Source organism: Cylas formicarius, unplaced genomic scaffold, assembly GCF_029955315.1.
Source record: "Cylas formicarius isolate icCylForm1 unplaced genomic scaffold, icCylForm1.1 PGA_scaffold_6__28_contigs__length_40554024, whole genome shotgun sequence".
Classification (NCBI taxonomy): domain Eukaryota; kingdom Metazoa; phylum Arthropoda; class Insecta; order Coleoptera; family Brentidae; genus Cylas; species Cylas formicarius.
Genome location: NW_026844347.1, coordinates 541995 through 562893, shown reverse-complemented (window position 1 = coordinate 562893; position 20899 = coordinate 541995). Strand labels below are relative to the sequence as shown.

At 31.8% G+C, this 20899-nt stretch overlaps 2 protein-coding genes across 4 annotated transcripts; one reads left to right on the top strand and one right to left on the bottom strand.

The window, feature by feature from the left end:
• The first annotated feature begins 255 nt into the window (after positions 1-255).
• LOC132703342 (uncharacterized) lies at positions 256-9717 on the top strand. 3 transcript variants are annotated; one of them, XR_009619064.1, is made up of 6 exons: positions 256-453; positions 5495-6059; positions 7101-7200; positions 7516-7605; positions 8305-8470; positions 8865-9717. XR_009619064.1 is itself a non-coding variant. In XM_060672528.1 (6 exons), the coding sequence occupies exons 1-6, from the start codon at positions 267-269 to the stop codon at positions 8913-8915; spliced, it is 867 nt and encodes a 288-aa protein (XP_060528511.1). In that variant the 5' UTR covers positions 256-266; the 3' UTR covers positions 8916-9717. The 3 variants fall into 3 exon arrangements, 2 of the variants coding, with proteins under 2 accessions (XP_060528511.1, XP_060528510.1); XM_060672528.1 differs by having other exon boundaries at positions 5495-5755; positions 7076-7200; positions 8318-8470; XM_060672527.1 differs by having other exon boundaries at positions 8318-8470.
• Positions 9440-19061, bottom strand: LOC132703343 (27 kDa hemolymph glycoprotein-like). The gene is made up of 5 exons (XM_060672529.1): positions 18916-19061; positions 16526-16722; positions 14113-14389; positions 12072-12225; positions 9440-10007 (listed from the first exon to the last, which is right to left on the bottom strand). The coding sequence occupies exons 1-5, from the start codon at positions 18950-18952 to the stop codon at positions 9776-9778; spliced, it is 897 nt and encodes a 298-aa protein (XP_060528512.1). The 5' UTR covers positions 18953-19061; the 3' UTR covers positions 9440-9775.
• Positions 19062-20899: the final 1838 nt, after the last annotated feature.

Here is a 20899-nt window from a genome sequence, read left to right as displayed (position 1 = left end):
TTAACTTTTTGGTGCAACATTTTCATGACTTATCGAATAGATTTCAACAATTATCAGTTTTTTGCGGACTGTGAGTTTAATAGAAAATTATACCAGCTGCTAAAAATGTTCCTTCTTCAGACTTTTTGCAGATTTAATTAATTAATTTTTATTAGTTATGTGCTTGTGATGCGAATATTTCAAGTCGATCCTGCTCCGATAAGCAGTATATAATCTTAAACCCTCTAGCCCGAAGCTTTGAGAATGAAGCATTCTTCCAAATAAAAATGTCGGCAAGTGAAAAAAACTGTCTAGACCTGACCTTACGGCTATATCGCATTTTTTTGATAGTACCGGATGATGGCTCAGAGGACAACCCTGGCATATGGTTTTACATAAGACTTGCTATTATAAGCCTATGTTGCATGTTAACTTACCTGAGCACTATAGCGCACTTGGGTGTTTCTGTTCAACGTGAGTTATTTGCAATTTTTGTCAAAATCACAAACATTTTATTGATTATTAAAAAACATTTGAAAAAATATTACATATAATTACATATATATATATATATATATATATATATATATATATATATATATATATATATATATATATATATATATATATATATATATATATATATATATATATATATATATATATATATATATATATATATATATATATATTGGATAATTCAATTTTGTTAGTTTAAAATTGAATTATATATTTTGTTAAGGCCTTTAGAATCGGTTGTGTAATTAATTGATTTTTTGAATTTCTATGCTTTCCTAAAGTTTTCATTTTTTGGTGTTATCGATACAAAAAAGGGAAACTGAATTGAATGTTTTTAATAACATCTTCTTCTAGATATACCATAACAAGTTGTGCTACTGCACAACTTTCGACATGTTTATAGAACATATTTCATATAAAACATATAAAATGTGGATTTTAGAGTAAAATCTAAAGCAACTAAAAATTCATCGAGATGAATATCTGTGTGTAGTTTAATTTCATCCAATTTTGATTTAATGACTTATGTGATAAGCTCGAAGGGTATGTTGGTATATAATGACACGACATCAAGCCAAACAAGAACGTAGTTATCTGCTATTTTTAATTTTTTTTTTTAAATTCTATTGAGTCTTTGACGTTAAATTTATTTTGATTTGCTACGTTTTTGAAAATATTTTTTAAATATTTAGATAATTTTTATAATTATATATATATATATATATATATATATATATATATATATATATATATATATATATATATATATATATATATATATATATATATATATATATATATATATATATATATATATATATATATATATATATATATATATATATATTCTCACGTATTGATTCACGGATGGAAAAATGTGATGACACTATATTCCGGGATATCATCCGTTCGCTCGTTGAACTCCGACTGGAATCCTGCATCCGACTGGAATCCTGCAAATCTTGCATCCGACTGGAATCCTGCAGACGTTTCGCCAAAATCTCACTTGGCATCTTCAATGCTCGCGTTCCGAAAACACTTCGAACACAACACACAGTGTTCGAAGTGTTTTCGGAACGCGAGCATTGAAGATGCCAAGTGAGATTTTGGCGAAACGTCTGCAGGATTCCAGTCGGATGCAAGATTTGCAGGATTCCAGTCGGATGCAGGATTCCAGTCGGAGTTCAACGAGCGAACGGATGATATCCCGGAATATAGTGTCATCATATATATATATATATATATATATATATATATATATATATATATATATATATATATATATATATATATATATATATATATATATATATATATATATATATATATATATATATATATATATATATATATATATATATATGTATATATATATACAGGGTTTTTCACTTAAAACTTCGCATGCCAATAAGTCCAAAACGAAAAGAAATATTTAATTTATGAAAAAGTAGTCAAAGTGTGGGGTCAAGTAGATATTTCCTAAAGTTTAAAAAATTCGACGCCTGCAAAGAGCTGGGCGTCGCGACGCATCGAAAAATTGTTCGATTACAGAGACTTTGGAAATACGCGCATACAAAAGTACATATTATTTAAAAACTTTTTTGTTATTTACTCAAACTTATTTACTTTACCCGTTTCTAAGTTATACCGATTTAAAGTAAACATTTCTTGATTAATAAAAAATGTGATTAACGCTTATTTTTACAAGTATGCCATGAATGTTAGTTACTATGGCAACCATTGTTATCGCAGTTGTTTTAAGTGTAATTACAAACGTAAGTTGTTATTGCTGTATCAAAAAATTGTCACATTTTGTCACAATAAATATCCAAATTTGTTCGGTTAAAAAAAAACTAAGAATTATTATGTGAAAATGGTGCAATTTAGCAATGAGGAAAAAGTAAACATGTTACTGGTGTTTGGAGAATGCAGATGCAATTGTAGAGAAGCAAAAAGAGTTTACGCACGGCGTTATCCGCATAGAAGAGTCCCCGATGCAAAAACCTTTTCAAGTTTATGTAAAAACTTAAGAGAATATAGCAGCTTCATAAAACCTAAAAGAGATAGGAACAGGACGGCTACAAATGATGAAAATACTACTGCTGTAATTCAGCAGGTTGATAATAACCCAAAGATATCCCTATCAGAGATAAAAGAAAATACCGGTGTTACCATAAGTTCTTCGTGGAGAATTCTACATAGAAACTCTTTTCACCCGTACAAAAGTAAACTAGTTCATAAACTAGAACCAGGCGATTATGCTAGAAGAATGTATTTCTTAGCGACATTGTCCGATTTGTATAGCCAAGATGCAAATTTTCTCTCGAAAATTTTATGGAGCGACGAAAGTCGATTTCAAAATAATGGAATCGTTAATAGACACAACTGTTGTTTTTGGTCCGAAAACCGTCCTCGTTGGATTACAGAAAGAGGTAACCAACGAATTTTTAGTATCAATGTTTGGTGCGGCATATTAGATGGATTCCTTATTGGACCTTACTTTTACGAAGGAACTTTAAATGCAGATCGCTATTTAAGATTTCTTCAAACTACACTTCCGGAACTATGAGAAGAAGTGCTTCTTGACACGAGAATGAATATATGGCTACAGCAGGATGGAGCGCCTGCACATAATGCCCAAATAGTAACGAGGTATTTGAACCGAGAATATCCCAATAGATGGATTGGTACTCATGGACCGGTAAGATGGCCGGCGAGGTCCCCGGACATTACACCACCAGATTATTTTCTTTGGAGCTACCTAAAAAACGTTATCTATGAAGAACCTATCGAAGATATGGCTGACCTCATTAACAAAATTAGTGCAGCGTGTGCCGCTATCACAAGGACTCTTCTACAAGTGACCCAAGCTCATCTGTTAAAAGTTTTTGATAGTTGTGTTCGAGCAGATGGACATAATTTTGAACAAAATTTTTGAAATGTCTTATTATGTAGTTAATTGCAATAATAATTTTGGTTATTAACTTGTAGGTATTTTACTGTTTTTTCATTTATTTATCATGTTATCAGAACTAAATCGATAAAAAATAATAAATAAAATCATACTAAAATAGTTGAAGTCTATTGTTTGTAATTGCACTTAAAACAACTGCGATAACAATGGTTGCCATAGTAACTAACATTCATGGCATACTTGTAAAAATAAGCGTTAATCACATTTTTTATTAATCAAGATATGTTTACTTTAGATCGGTATAACTTAGAAACGGGTAAAGTAAATAAATTTGAGTAAATAACAAAAAAGTTTTTAAATAATATGTACTTTTGTATGCGCGTATTTCCAAAGTCTCTGTAATCGAACAATTTTTCGATGCGTCGCGACGCCCAGCTCTTTGCAGGCGTCGAATTTTTTAAACTTTAGGAAATATCTACTTGACCCCACACTTTGACTACTTTTTCATAAATTAAATATTTCTTTTCGTTTTGGACTTATTGGCATGCGAAGTTTTAAGTGAAAAACCCTGTATATATATATACATATATATATATATATATATATATATATATATATATATATATATATATATATATATATATATATATATATATATGCAGGATTCCAGTCGGAGTTCAAGAAGCGAACGGATGATATCCCGGAATACAGTGTCATCACATTTTTCCATCCGTGAATCAATACGTGAAATATATATATATATATATATATATATATATATATATATATATATATATATATATATATATATATATATATATATATATATATATATATATATATATATATATATATATATATATATATATATATATATATATATATATATATATATATATATATATATATAAATTTCTTCAATAGGAATATTTCGTTATAATGCTTATCTTAATGTCAAAATAGTTTTGTGTTGAGATTGTTAAACTAAAATCACTCTCCTGGTGTCGGTCTTCCTGTTCGTGGACGATTATTTCCCTTATTATTATCACTTTCTCGGGTCGTTTCTTTCACACAACAAAATCGTTTCTGTTGAAATCACTGCTTTATACAATTAGTCTCTAACATGGTGTAAATTCAGTAAATTAAATAATTTTTTATGTTAATGTTATTTTCATGTTAATTAACAGCGATGTCAGCAACTGATGAAGTTGTTGTAAAATAAAATTAAAACAAGGTGCCAAATTTCATATAAAAGTGATTTAACAAATATTATCTGATTCGAGGAATAAAGGAATCCACTTCCATTCAATTCAATTTTTTGGAATTAAAAAATTGAATTCCCAAAGTGCAGCATCGCATTCGATGCGTATTTGAACGTATTCTTGTAGATGCTGTACTTAACTGAATCCCAGATACATTTTAGTGATAAATGCTTATGAAGAACAAAAAATTAAGTTTTTTATTTATCTACTCGACAGAAATATTTATATAGAACACATCTTGTTTTCTGTTGAATCAACGTTTATGTTAAATGGTTAAATTAAATTTTTAAAAATAATTATAGTTATAAAAATAGCGGAGGACGTAATATCTCAAATTTGGAACACGCATATTTCCGAAAAAAAAACTATCTTTGATTTCCGGAATTTATTTTGCTTTGGACACTCGCTCTGTATAGATATTTCAATGTCGATAAAGATCGCTTTTTTAAAACTATTTCCTCAGTTCAATATATGTGACACGTATACGCAAATTCGCAGTTTAGACGACATTAATAACAATCAGGAGTAAATTTGACCGCTGAATACCAATTGGTAAATTTCTGTCACTTAACTACTAAGCAAAATTTTTCGAAGTGTATTACCGGACCATGACTATTGAATATAATCAACAGTTTCTGCTAATTACAATCTCTGTTTCCTTCTGATGACTTTCCTCTTGGTATTTGGAACGGTAAATAAATTGACACTAAAATTTGGATTTCGTTTAAAAAAAAAGTCAGTAATATGTCGGAATATCAACTACGTGATTAAACCGAGCTTATGTGAGATTTACGTAAATTGATTTACCTTTTTTTTCTAGGAAACTTGGACGTGGAAAAAGATTTTGACCTAGTTATATTGCTTAGCCTCGCGGGCGCTTATTGGTTTAACGCGTTTTTCTTCAAAAATACGAAGACGTTGTTTAAATTGCGCGACAGCATTTCCAAATTCACCAGTTCCATAAAGCCCCCGGAGTGGGACATTCTAACTAAAAAAATGAACTTTTACTCATTTCTCCACTTGATTTATATATTTTTCGCCATACATACCTACGTGATTTTCAGCGTTTTCGACCCATCATGTGAGAAGATAAACCGTCAGAAAAATTTAACTGAATTATGCGGTCTGCTAGCTCCAGCCTGGTTTCCGATTCAAATCAGCGAAACTTACAAAATGCCGATCATCCTGTTTCAATATCTGGTGTTTCTGTTTTCATTTATAGTCTGCGCCTTCATCGCGTGGTCCGACGCCGAGATCATACAGTATATCATCTTTAGATTTCGGCATATGCAAAAACAATTAATTACTGCTTTCGCTGAGAGAAATAATAAAGTGATGAGAAAAAAGTTTACCGCCGCAATAAAATATCACAATGAAATTATTAGGTAATTAATTATGTCCCATATAGCTACTAAATATACAGAGACGTTACATAGGCTGAGAATACAGGCACTTTTGAAGCCAACATCAGAAAATGTTTCCAATTCTTTTTTAACCAAGAATACCGCAATTTTGTTTTACCTTCTTGACATTATTTTTAAAACAAATGGAGAGAAATAAATTGAATTGAAATCCGGATAGAGAAGAGTAGAACATCTTTTAATCGCAGTCTTAGGTAATACGTTTTCGCAATACTAACATATGGGGTGCAAGTTTCGACACTGACCATTTAGATGCTGCTACAAACACATGCTTAGAATATCTTGAATTCACCATGTGTAACCAACGAAGAGGTCCAATTGCGAATGACAAAACAATAGAACGCAAACTTTCCTACTTCGGATATATGAAACTAAACTAGAAATATATCCGACTTCATCTTGTTATGCAGGGCAAGCTAAAAGATAAAAGAGTTACCGTGGTTGCAAAACCTCAGACCATGGCTGCATAAAATTGGATATGATATAGTAATCACCAATGTGCACTGAGAATAAGGCACAAGAAAAAGGAAATTTCCTTAAAATATGCCCAGATCCCATCAAATAGTCAACAGAAAACGTTGTTATTGGCCCCAAGTATATCCAGATGTAGCTAAATATTATAATTAAGGTTACTTATCTCAGTCCGCTTTGACATGTTCGTATAGCCATAAATGTCACATATACCAACCAGCACTTTATGATTTGCTTCCACTAACCAAAACTAACTCGTTTTTTTTTTGATAAAAATTTAATTGGATCTGGTCATATTTTGAAAAAATACTGAAAGGTAAAGATTTGCGCATGAGCATATTAAATGTTTCTTCTGTCTGTATAGGCAACGCCTCTTATATATATCTAGTAGCTCTATGAATATGTCAGAGGGGCCAAGTTATTATAAATATGAACCCTCGTCGCTGCATGATGCACCTTAATTTTTCTGTTCCCTATGAATATCATTTTTTACGTTCTTAAGTCCTTAGGTGCTGTAAGAAGATTTAATTTCAGAATGGTAAATTTACTGAACGATTGCTTTGCGAGCACAATTTTGCTGCACGTCTTGCTGACCGGGGCAATAATTGGCTGCTCTTTCTTTCGCATGTTTTACGTAAGTTGATATATTACCATCTTATAACTATTAGATAATATTGCACGTTGCACCATTTTTTTTAAACAGTGAATTGCACAAACTTAACTCGTTTTCCCAGAACATTTAACGATATCTAGGCTTATTTTGACAATATATTGCCGCATATATTGTCACATACAAACGTGGCGATCTGGTAGCAGGCATGTTAAAAACGGGATTTTAAATCTGGCGCATGCGCATGTTGAAGGTCCACTCAAGCAAATTTTCAAAGTTGCTTCATAAGATATTATCGGCATTGGCAGCAAACGACCCCTTATCGTACCATATTTTCAGGGTCATTCTATTCCTACATCCATGTTGTTTATCGGTTGGGTTAACGGATTGTCGATGTCCACCATTTCAGGCCAGAAGTTAATGGACGAAGTATGTTACGATATTTAGCTCAATTTCAAAAGTTAATAATACAATTTTTTTGCGTCATAGCACTTATAACTATTAAAATAAATAATCGTAATTCAACTAACCAGTATCACTTTATAATTTTTAAGCAACTCGACTAATTATTATTGTTATTGTTACAAAAATACAAATTTACTTTGTAAAAGCTAAAACAAACAGCTTTTCAGTGTTGGGAGAACATTATCTCAGGTTATAACATTATAAAATATCCTACATTAACAGTATTACAACTATTTCAGAAACGTATATATAACAATCCCAATAGAAGTTCATATTTATTACAGCTTTTTTGTAAACTTTTGTAACTTGTATAACTGTAATATTAATATAGTATATTATGCAACACGTTTGATGAACACCGTTTCAATGACGAATTTGTTTTGGAACAAGGAGATTAAATATTTAATAAACGAGTGACTGAAGAAGTTCATCAACGGAATAAATATACAGTTTCCTACTCCCTACTTTAAAATAATCAGTTATGAGGATCTGATGTTTTCGTTACATACGGTACGCTTGTGCAAGTTTAATTCAGTTAGTTTAGTTGAGAAACTTCTTATTATTGCATAATATACTATTCTAGATGTAATAATTGTTTTAAACATCGCATTGACGCAACTGAAACTTTCCTGACTAGATGAAGAGAAAATAGCGTTTTTGAAGGTATTATTTTTAGAGCGAAGAGTTATTCAACATTTTGCTAACAGCGGATTGGTACAAATTTGACAATGAAATTAAAAAGGATTTCATATTCATGCTTCTCAAGTGCAGAAACCCGATCACTTCCCAAGCTCTGATAGCGCCAATGAACTACTCCTTATTACTTGCCGTAAGTATTGGCAACAAGTTTTTCAAATTGGATACCCATGCGCACGTCGCACCACGAGGTAGACTGATTAGTTTAGTTTTGGTTAGTATAGCGTTATCATGGTATACATGATGTTCCTGTTATGTATAATATGGTAACGCTACACTGGTGGCAAACCTAGTAGGTATACACCCGACTTAAGATAGTTGTACCAGAGAACAACAAGTATAAGGTAAGCGTTAATTTTTTTCACAGTGACTTAATCTCATAATCTCATAATCGAAAAATTTTACAAACCACCTAACTCACTAACCAACACGTTCTATTCTCTAATTATCTGCTCTACTTAATATTTCAAATCAACAATTAATTGGTATTAACAGAAGTTTTCTAATAGTCTTTTACTCTATTTCAGGTGTTAAAAGGTTCTTACTCCTATATAACACTTTTGAGCAAAGCAGTATAGAATAGAAGATGAAAATTTGAGAGTTCTTAATCGTATAACAGTTTCAATGTAGTTAGTAGATGCATTTTACAATAATAATCCATTTAGAAGACACTTTTATCCTAACATCTATAAACTATAACTATTCAACTGTATTCTCTTAATTAAAACAGTAGTAAAAGAGCATAATACACTATATTCACTGTAATAAAAATGTGTGTTCATTTCATACTATATTGTATACGTTTTGGCATCCCAAATAATTAATTAACATTTTATTTGGTAAATTAGGGTTAGCCTAAATTAGACATTATGAAGTACAAACGCTTCTCGAAATTAAACTTATTTTAAATTTTAATGATATTGAGATGAAGTTTTTACTGGGTTGTTGGGTTTCTATTTGACTATATATTGACATAAAAATAGGTGTATGGTTACATCTGGTGGCAAGGTTAGCAATCGCAGCAACTATCTTTTTGCGCCCTTCCCAACAACCAAGAATGCAGATAAAAGGGAAATGGATATAAATATTAAGTTACGACAACTACAGTACAGATGTCTTTTATTTTTATAAACAATTTACCAAACAAACTAATATCACAATCAAAAACTAAGTATATATAATTTAACGGATGTTATTTGTACAACATTTTTAAGCAATCTTTGGGAATATTAAATATCTTCGCTCACTATATAAATAAGGAAACCTATATATAAGAAACTTACCTACAGACGAAATCGCAGATAGATAAAATTAAATAATCTGAACATGATTTGGTTGTAGAAAAATAAAAACGTAAAAACACTTAAAACTCGAATGTAACACACCAGTAACACTCAGAAATTAATCACATCTACGCGACACTGCATGCCCTAATAATCTACCAGTTCAACAGTCTGTAAATAAAAATGACGTATAGCATAGAGCTGGAAATAAAAAATGTTGATGAACTGCTGGTTTGCGGTGAGGCCTCTTTGACTTCTAGGACCTTTTTCTCACAGGGCATTTGTTTCTTCAAAAACTTAAAGAATGCATCCACAATATTGGACGGAGTTGTATCCTTGCACTTATCTAGTTCTTGGATGATGCAATGTCTGACGGTATCAAAATCGCTGAAAATGATTTAATTTTAATAAATATTTTGAGATAATAGGCAGGTATATTCGCGTAAATTGTTCGCTAAAAACGTTTAAATTTATGGGAGTTGATGGAAGTTAAGTTTAATCTTTTACATACTACACCCTATATCCGCGATGATAAATTCTACTCTAGGATAAAAATGCATTCCATTTGTTGACAATTTTTCGTTCTTGTAATTTAGTATGCCCCATGTTCTATCATTGTTTATTTGTTAAACTGTTTATGGTGTAATAATTCTTGTTTAAATTAAGTTTGTTAGCAATTGCCGATGTTATTTTCAATTTTATTTTATATTTATTCTATAAACTCAAAGGCTAACCAAGAGGCAGGCGAGACTGCCCAATTACAGGATAGCGCATATTAAATATAAGATTACACATGATCGGGAATATAAAAGAAACTTAACTAGATATTTCCTAAGCTAATGGACAGTAATTCAAAGAATGTTACAAAATTTTGTATACGCTTCTTTTAAACAGATTTAGGCTTAAGTTGAATAAGTCCGTATCTTCGTTGTTCAGAAAAATACAGTTATTTTACATGCGAGTACATCTAATAGGCGGAGAGTAAGAAGTAGTTAGATCTGATTCTTTCTATAAAAAAAGTATAGCTTAGAGCGCACTCAATAAGGATTAGACTCAATAAGATTGTTGGACTCTGTGAAAGACTCGTCAACAAGGCTAACAGTGCGAAGTTAGAGCGACGGCGGGGCGGCGCGACGCGAAGTCAGAGAGCTTTGAGAGACGTTGCCAGAGACGGTCAGAAGAAAGAACTCCAAAATATTTTATTTCTTTCTTATTTTAAAGTCATCTGCGAATGAGGCTGTTACTGAATATTGAAAACCGCTTCCAATATCTAATATAAAAATTTTGAAAAATAAGGGTCCGAAGTGTGATCCCCGAGGGACCCCGGACATTACGTTCGCATAAAGCGACTTTCCACCGTTCACAACTACTTATCGGTAACTTTGCAACAAACGAAGTAAGTTGCCGTGCACACCGAAATTTTCAAGCTTCCAGAGTAGAGTGATTGGTCTCAAAGTCATTCTGCATAAAAAGGTTAATATTATGGATAAAAGGAATGAGATTTGTAAGTAGCGAATATTGATTCACGTCCATGTCATTAAGTGATATCGTGAGTTTCTTGTTGATCGTCCGACCTTATAACTCCTAAGATTTTTCCCCTTTTTAATCGGTGAAGTCGGTAAACAAGGTATAATACGAGGCATAACCACGTACCAGCTAAATAGACTTAAATATGTTTCACAACTTATTGGCATTTGTTAACATTGGGTTGTTTGATCGTTATCACGGTTGTCAGATTGGCAATAACATGTAAAACAGCTACAATAGTCGTCGTTTTTGGAGAGTTCTAGGTTCACTAATTAGATTATATGATGTGATATCAATGACAACCTACATATAATACTACTAGTTAGTATAAACATGGTATACTAATTATTTTTATAAAAATAACATAGGAAACATAGTAAACAAACGTCTATGTGAATCAATCAATTTATTTGGGATTACCAACCACAGTATTCCGATGCAAGCGCAATATAATATAAGAAATAAAGTTTAGGAAAAGCTTGAAAGTGAAAGTTAATTCGTGGTTGATCGACTATCCCAATGCAAATATTGAAAGTTTAACTCAGATCGTGTTGTGTAGTGTGTACAAGCAAATGCTTGCAGAAAGGTGCAATTTTTTCGTGTATCTTTTTTTATAATAATAAATTACTAATTAATAATAAGAATATTCTGCAGTTCTGCGACAAAAGGTGAAAAAGTGTTTTGAAATCATTTACAGTTCTCATCTTGCTAACTATTATATTATATAGTTATATAGTTGTAATTCACTAACACCCTGTATATATGTCACATTATCAACTAGCAAATTTGGTGCAACACATTTTTATAAATCTCCCGTATGTTGAAACTTGTCGCGTATAAGAAAAATAACTATCTGTTAATCCGTTTAAGTAACCCAAATATTATATCACTCATCTCACAACAATGTGTACGAAGTAAACTTACCCGCAATCTTGTTCAGAAAATAAAAATGTTGGCAAATTTGTAACAGAAAACTCATCAGGAGATGGGAATCTGCTGCCCACCGTCTTGTTTACGCAATTTTGTATTCCCTCTCTTTGTTCTTGAACGCATTCGACTCCTCCTTCAGCGACAAACACTACAAAATAGATCAAATGTAGATAAAAATAGGTCAATTTCGACTTTCTGTTGATGACCATTATTATCCACTAAATCCAATAAATCTTAATCGGTCAAAAAGAAAGTGCGAATTGGTTTTATATGCATTGACAGTGAGCTCCAGTTAATTGAACGGAAAAAAATACAGAGGCGATAAGGCCCCTAAATTTTTTACATTAATTTGAACTTTGTGTCATTTTGTTTCTAAACAGCATTCTTCACAGACGTAAATCGTCTTACATGAACAAGAAATGAAATACTTTATACAGCATTCAATTTAAAATAATCAAGTTTACACTCATTTCCCGTATAACGGGAAATGACAATATTTTCAAAGGATATCTTAATTATCTTGGCCGCGTGCAATCATATAGCAATAAATTAGCCAAATATTTATAAACGCATGCAAATAATTACGTTTGCTTATAAACCATTAACTCGCATGTGAAATAAACACTCTGATTTACAAGCGAAAGTTGTTCGCATGGAAAAAACTTCGGAGAATAAATATTGATTTCCAGTTGCAACGACATTCTTTGGCGTTTGTGCACATTAAATTATTTATGCACCATTTGCTGCAAATTGCTCAGTGCGGAACGACGGTTTAATAATATTAATTGAAAATTATAATATGCGCAAAATGGCTTTCAGCCAATTAAAAAATATATTATGATGTAGTCTTTGACGTTCCGAACAAATTTCTTCCTGGGCTCAATGTCTAGTTTTCAAAATATTAGTGCTCACATTTCCATCAAGAGAAGTTTAATAATATTTCTATAATTTTGTGCCATAACCCATTATAAGCAAAAAGTTTACTTTTTTGATAAAATTGTCATGGGAAAATTTTGCTTATTGCATATCTTTTTTTATAAAGAAAGAATCAAAATATTTATATAAATATTTATTTTGTTACAAATCAAAAGTGTGCAAAATTGTCGCATCTCATTGTGAACCGGATTTTCTGCATCTTGAAAACAACCTATAGTATTTTATTAATTTTTATATTATATATTAAATATGCATAATTAATAATAAATAAATAATTATCATAATTATAGTTTTTGACTTATAATTAAATAAAATGTGACTTAGTTCATAATAGCAGTTTAAGTTTTAAAAAATTGTCCATTCAATTTCGAAAAATATTTTCATTTTTTTATTTATTTAATAGGGATATCTAATTATCTTGGCCGTGCAATCATATAGCAATAAATTAGCCAAATATTTATAAACGCATGCAGATAATTACGTTTGCTTATAAACCATTAACTCACATGTGAAATAAACACTCTCATTTACAAACGAAAGTTGTTCGCATGAAAAAAACTTCGGAGAATAAATATTGATTCCCAGTTGCAACGACATTCTTTGTCGTTTGCGTACATTAAATTCTTTAGGCGCCATTTGCTGCAAATTGCTCAGTGCAGAACGACGGTTTAATAATATTATGTGAAAACTGAAAAGACGATAATATCAAATACACAAGGGGTCCCAGATCTAAAAGGGAAAGTTCGAAACGACATTGAAAAAATAGTGACGAACAAATCGTTGACATTTTTTAAAAATAAATGGAGAAGTCTAAAACTAGTTCCTGAGGTTTCTCAATTAAAACTTGGGACATCCTGTATATCCATATCATATCGGTTGGCTGGTTCATTAAACTTCCCTAAAGTTTTTAAGAGAATCTAATACTAAACGAAAGAAATGTTACAACAAAAATGATATACAATGAATAACAGTCAATTGGGTACCTATAATTATAAACCTTTTCTGAAGATGGCGGAAACTCGGGAGTTTGTTTTTGTTGTTACTACCCACTTTACACAAATAATAGTCTTGAATGTAATGTTATGTAAGTCTTACTTACTGGCAAGTCGGTCGCCATCCTTAAAACACATAAACTCCTGAAGCTCCTGCATTATATTCAAACTTTTGTTGAATGCCTTTTCTTCTTGATCGCTCATGCATTGTCTAACTGTCGACGTGACGTTCTCGACGCACTGGTAAACGTCCGGCCATTTTTTACAATATTTTGCGAACACTTCGTCCATCGAACCGGTTTTTTTGGCCTCCTCCAATTCATCTTGTATTTGGGAAGCGTTGACGTGAGTCGTGACACAATTTTTCAGTTGTTCCTGTTGTCCCTGCAAAAACATGGAATTTTATTATAAAAAATAAATACCATGCAGTGCGCGATTAACGTGAAAGGTGGCAACAGGGGAATATTTGCGATCCCCGCCTAAAAAGAGTGTTCGCGAGTGAACCAGAGGGGCGGAAGACGAGCATGAGGGCGGAGTGCCTGCCTCACGCATTAAAGTCCCTTTATTATAATAATTATTATTATTTTCTTTAAAAATGGTGTTATTTTCAGTATTTTAAGTTTGGTGGTTTCCAACTTTCCAAGACAGCTGTGTGGTAGTGTAGGTATGTAAAACTAGTTTTCCTCAAAAATGTTGTAGTTTATCCCATGCAGGGAAACAACAAACAACGATTGTTTTAAAACGACTATGGAAATAACATAATATATTAGTGCACCATATACAGCATTCATACAAGTTTGATGTGGTGTTAGTGGAGTTTGTTTTGGAACGAGCAGACTGAGTGTTTAATATCGCGTATCTGCATATTATACATATGTTGTATGTTATACTTTTTTTACGACTCTTAGTTTTTGCAAACCAAAACAGTGAGTGACGTGATCTTCACAAAAAAATATTTTCTTAAATAAAACACAAATTTGTCAGCCCATAAAGTTTTAAGAGTTCCTGCGGATTTTTCGTGTTTTCGTTGCATTAAATTTTGTTTATATTATTATATTATGAAGGTGGTGAAATAAATATTCAAAATATTTTAACGCATTTAAATAGTTTTAAAGGGTAACTTGCGCATGCAACAAACACAAATTACATTCCCTTTTATTTATTTGTTTTATTATTTCCTCTGACCTACTTATTGATTCATGAATGGAAAAATATGCTGACAATATATTCCGGGATATCATCCGTTCGTTTGTTGGAATCCTGAAGACGTTTCGCCAAGATCTCACTTGGCATCTTCAATGCTCACACTTCGAGTATTCCAAGTGTTTTCGGATATATATATATATATATATATATATATATATATATATATATATATATATATATATATATATATATATATATATATATATATATATATATATATATATATATATATATATATATATATATATATATATATATATATACATACATCAAAGCAAAAGCAGACACGTTAATGCTGCAAATTTGAGTGTTTGCAATGAAACCGTGACCTATTTATCTTTTTAATTGTTTGAAAATCAAATGAACAGTGCCATGTAAAAGATGCCATATATTTGACACTCAGACTGCAAAAATTAGAATGTTTAGGTTTTTGTTATTTGATTCAATTTACAACAATTTTGTGTGTGAAATTTAACATGTGATTTTGAGTGATGATGCTCTCATAAAATCCAAAACCAAAAATAACAAAATTGCATAGGTCAGGGGACTATTCTTGGTCCGGTATTATTCTTGATTTATATAGTGCTTTGAACGAATAAAATTTGGAAACTACATGTTACGCTGACGACACGACACGACACGATCTCAGGAAAAAATGCTAAAGCTAAGTTTTACAAAAAATATAAGACAAACAATTGGTTCAATCAAAATTGGCTCATATTAAATGAAGATAAAACTAGTGCAATTTACAATACAAAGCCAAATCAACTTCTATAGTACTCTCTGAAAAAAAAAAAAAAAAAACAGGTGTCAAACGAAACGAGATTTCTAAAAACAAGAAATGTTTGCTATATTGATAATTATCAATATGTTTTTTTTTCAGAGAGTACTATAGAAGTTGATTTGTTTTGTTCTAATTAAAATTACACAGATTATAATTTGTGTTTGCGTTGCTCAAGGTCACGTGTAGGGGAATTTTTCCAAGAGTTGTGAAAAAATAATAGACTGATGATGCGATGAGCGTTAATTTCCTTTTTTAAATATTGAGATGCGGTTTTAAATTTGTTTTTGTCCTTACTGGGACCACGAGGTATACGTACCAAATATATTATTATTATACTAGCACGCCTATGACTGGGGTTGTCTTGGGCGAGTTCACTTCCCGCCTGCCCGATATGTCGTTAGACACGAACCCCTGTCTCGCACCGTAGCTTTTTATCTGAGCATATATTGGCAAAACAAATAAATTTATATCGTTGTGCAAGCAAACTGTATTGGTTTTATTATTTACGCAAAATGCACGATATTACAAACCTTCAAGGACTCGACGGCATCACCAGCACCCTGCTTTTCACATTTTTCTCGTAAGACTTTTTCGACTTGTTCGACATTAAGCTTTGTGTCGTTCAACTTGCCCTCCAACCCGCTCATATCTGGCCCGCCATTTTCTTTGATTGTCTTCTCGAGTTCGTTCAAGTCCAAGTCGTTTAGAGACTGACATCCGATTAAGCCTAGAAAAACAAACAGAGCGTATTAAATTATTACATATTTTAGCTACGTAAGCAATATAACATTAAAAATCATCATTACTTATTGGTTTGCGTTTATTTGACTTCTTTATTTATAGTTAAATTGAACATATTAACTAATAAAATGTATGATAAATCGATTTTTTCATATTTTTCAGAAATAGCAGAAATTTTATTGAAATTAACTGATCAATTACATCGAATAACCAGGTTCTAGAATAACAAGAATATTGCTTTTTAATTCAAAAATAGGAACCCTATAGGTTTCTAGAAAAAATGGTAAAAAAAATTGCAAGTCCTCGATAATTATTGGTTCGGTAGTTCACATACATAGTAGCCATTGGGGTAACTTGTAAACCATTAGATATACTTGAAGCTACCAAATGAGGTGAACTAAAAAATAATCTAGAATAACCAAATTTTCTAATTTTGGATTTTTCTTATAGAATATTTATTTCAAATTTAACAAAACAAAGTTATACAAAAGTTGGAGAATTTAAAATGACTTTTTTTGAAATTCATTCGTTTTGTCTACAATTTGAATTTTAAACTGTTAGTACAAACATTCAAATTTTAGCATAGTTTTTTTTATAAAAAACATTAAATTGCACAAAAATACGAAGTGTTCTGTCAGAATTTCAACATTGATAGTAGTAGCTCAAATATGTACAAACAAGTGAAACTCATTGTAAACTACAATTTGTGTATAACTTCTTTTTCTAAAAACCAATAAATTTGTGTTTCCTGAAATATTTCCACCTCAGATAATTTAATTTTGGTAGCTTCCATGCCTTATGCCTCTTTCATGATATTAAGAGTGCCCATCCTGCATAGTTTCAGGGTTAACAATACTTGCATTAAGGAGAACCAAATAAATACAAGTTTCTGTGCTTACAATGTATCCTTGTATTTAGCTAACCTAAATAAGTATCTACCAGTGTCATCCGCCTGCAATTTGTATCGTATATTTTTTAATAAAAAATGGTACTTCTCAGGCATACTTTATGCGTTCCTAACGAAAATAATTAAATCTAAAATGCTGCATTTCGGTAAATTGGTCAACAATTTTTAAAGATACCTACAAATCGAGTCTGTCTGGAATAAATTACAGTTCATAAACACCACTGTTAAATCACTTTTTAATGACTTAAAAAATAAGTTGTTGATTTTCATAACCATCTTAACGTATCTATTATTTATTCTATTTCCTTGAGTTTGAGTAAATGACAGCGGAACATCACTTATATTATTACCAACTTTACCACCATATAGCCTTCAATATTGACTCACCATTACCTTGTGTATCTTGAGTATTCATTTCAGAAAAGTGTTGCGATCGTAAGATGTGGTCACATCTTCAGTTCATGCTCAGTGTCACTTTAAAAGAAGTGTAGAAACAAAAACTAACCAATACAGATCGAGTCGTTCATACCAAAGGTGTAATTTTTATGCAGAAATTATCTTATCTTCTCAAACGATAGTTGATTTTTTGTTAGGAAAAAATATCTAAGAAATTATTTTCGATGTTTTCATGAAATTTGGTACATGAATCTTGTGAGACAAAAAACAAAAGAAAATATACGATACAAACCCGCGGACGGACGCTACATACTACTACTAAAAATGCTTCTTGACAAAGATATCCACAATCGTTTCTTAGATAATGCAAAAATTTTTTTTTCTCTGAAAAAAATTGCCACCTTGTATTTCCTTGGCAAGATGTTTAAAACATATGAAGAATCGAAATTCAATAAGCGATAGCTTCGTGAGCTATGCCGAAATACCCGATATTTCATTTTCTTTAACATGTTGCTACCCATTTGGTACTGCCTAACTTTGTTATTGAGGATTAACGGAAAATCTAGTTAAGTTTTTTTTTTTTTCATTTTATTCGAATAATACATCGAATGAATCCGTGTACATACAAAAAAGTGCCACTTGCATTTTTGTTGAATATTTTACCAAGCGCGAACGGAAAAAAAAGCACAAAAACCCGTTTTTGCTACTTGTTTGGAAACGTCCAGCCTTGAGATCTGGTGACAAAGTTGAACATCAAAGTGCAAAAGCATCGTTTGTAGAACAAAAACCCTGCGCATAAATTGATTCAATCACTTGGAACAAACTCAAACTTCAATCGAAGCAAAAATTGATAACAAAATTTGAAAGCTTACTTACCCAATATCGAAAACAGCACAAATGCTTGAAAATTCATGTTGTCTCACTAAGTACACCGTCTCGTTTAACAGTATTCGACAAGGTAGTACGAGGTAGTAATTATTCCGACTGCGGTTCACCTTATGCTTAGTGACTAGCGGGCTTGAATAAACGACGGAATTCGAACTGTTCTCTGAAGAGTACCCAAAGGCGTCCATACACTATCGCGTTTTAGGTTATAGGACATCGAGTGGATTGTAGTTTTTATATTAATTTTATTTACTGGCTGGAAACTTCGGTGGCGTTATTAAACTATCTTTGCTATATTGTTTTTTTTTTGCTAATCGTCAATTTCATATCTATCACTAAAAGAGCTGAAGTTTTTCAAGCGAAAAGTAAGCTTAAAGGTTCCTCCTACGTCATTCACGAAGATTCAACTCAGTTGAGATATGATCTGCCCATGGCCGCAAAGAAGAAATACGGTCAAAATAAGGTTTGGTCGTCTGGCGGCAATAATATATTATGCAACAAGTGCGGTAAACGGCATTTGACTCACGAGTTTATTTGACACGAGCGGAGCGAGGATTGACTTAAAAAGTTTACCGAACGTGTTGCATACTATACTTTGTCTACGACCGTTAGTTTTTGGGTACATTTTGGCCAAACAACACGAATATATTCACTGACATGGCTGTCAGAATTGGCAAACGTCAAATTCAAAGCGTGGGAGATATCTCCGAAAACATCCAATTGCTCCCAAATCCGTGCGGTAAAATCTCGGAAATGTCCGAAGTGGCTCGGATCCGTGGGAAATAAAACTGGCGCGGTAAAGTGACGCTTCCCGCACGCTAGATCGGTAGGTAATTAGATATTTTAACGACGGGAGTAGAAAAAATTTATTTTTTGGCAGCTACAGGTAACAAAACATACATAAATTCTAAAAAATGATTTGTGAGTCATACTCGTGAGTATGTCGATGTGATGGCCCTGTAAAATGTTCATATTAGTTATATACCCCAACGTGCAAACGAAGCCCAAAGCTAAGCGAAGATAACGCCTCGCTGACACCGCATCGAAAGCCCTAGTTATTCGATTGTCACATTGTAAAATGACTCTTAATTATTCCAGCCTTTGTATCGACTAGTCCGAATAAAACTTTATTTTGATTTCTGTGTAAATAAATGTTTTTAAAAACGCTCTCTCGAATTTTGAACAGTTACGTGGCGCAGTCGGAACGGATTTTCTAAGTACAGTAGTAGCAATAGAGTTTATATTATTTGATTTTCATGACTTTTTGACGAAGTAATAGGCTTAACTGATTTAATTAATATGAATCTGAACATCCATTTAATAAACAAAAAGTTAATAGGATTTAACAACGAAATTCCATTCAAATATAAAAAACAATCAGACGCAAACTTTACTCTAACTGTAAATCCCCATGAAACATCTTTAAAGAAATTACCAGTAACTGAAAGCAAAGTCGAACACAAAAGAATTCATTGATTATTTTAACACGTGCAAAAATGTGCTTACTTCGCAGCCACTATTATCTTATCCGGACTTTACAAAGAAGTTTGAATTAACAACCGACGCATCAAAATATGCCATCTCAGGAATTTTATCCCAAGACGGACAACGAATATGCTACGCATTAAGAACGCTGAACTCGACAATTGAAAAGCACCTCTTCAATTGTTTGGAGCTGTAAATATTATAGACCATATTTATACGGATCATAAACCCCTGTCATTAAAAGAACCAAATTCGTGACTTGCTAAATGGAGACTTAAACTTGAGGAGTATGAGTACGAAATTAAAAACAAAAAAGGTAAAAACAACCAAGCAGCGGGAATAGATATGAACGCTATTGAAACTGACTCGATATTTAACAACTTAGGAGACGCGAACGAAGTTATAGGTCATTTAAATCCTCAAAACCCATTTGATCTAAATGATAACGCTATTATTTCTTTTTATGTTCAATCGCATAAAAAAAACTCAA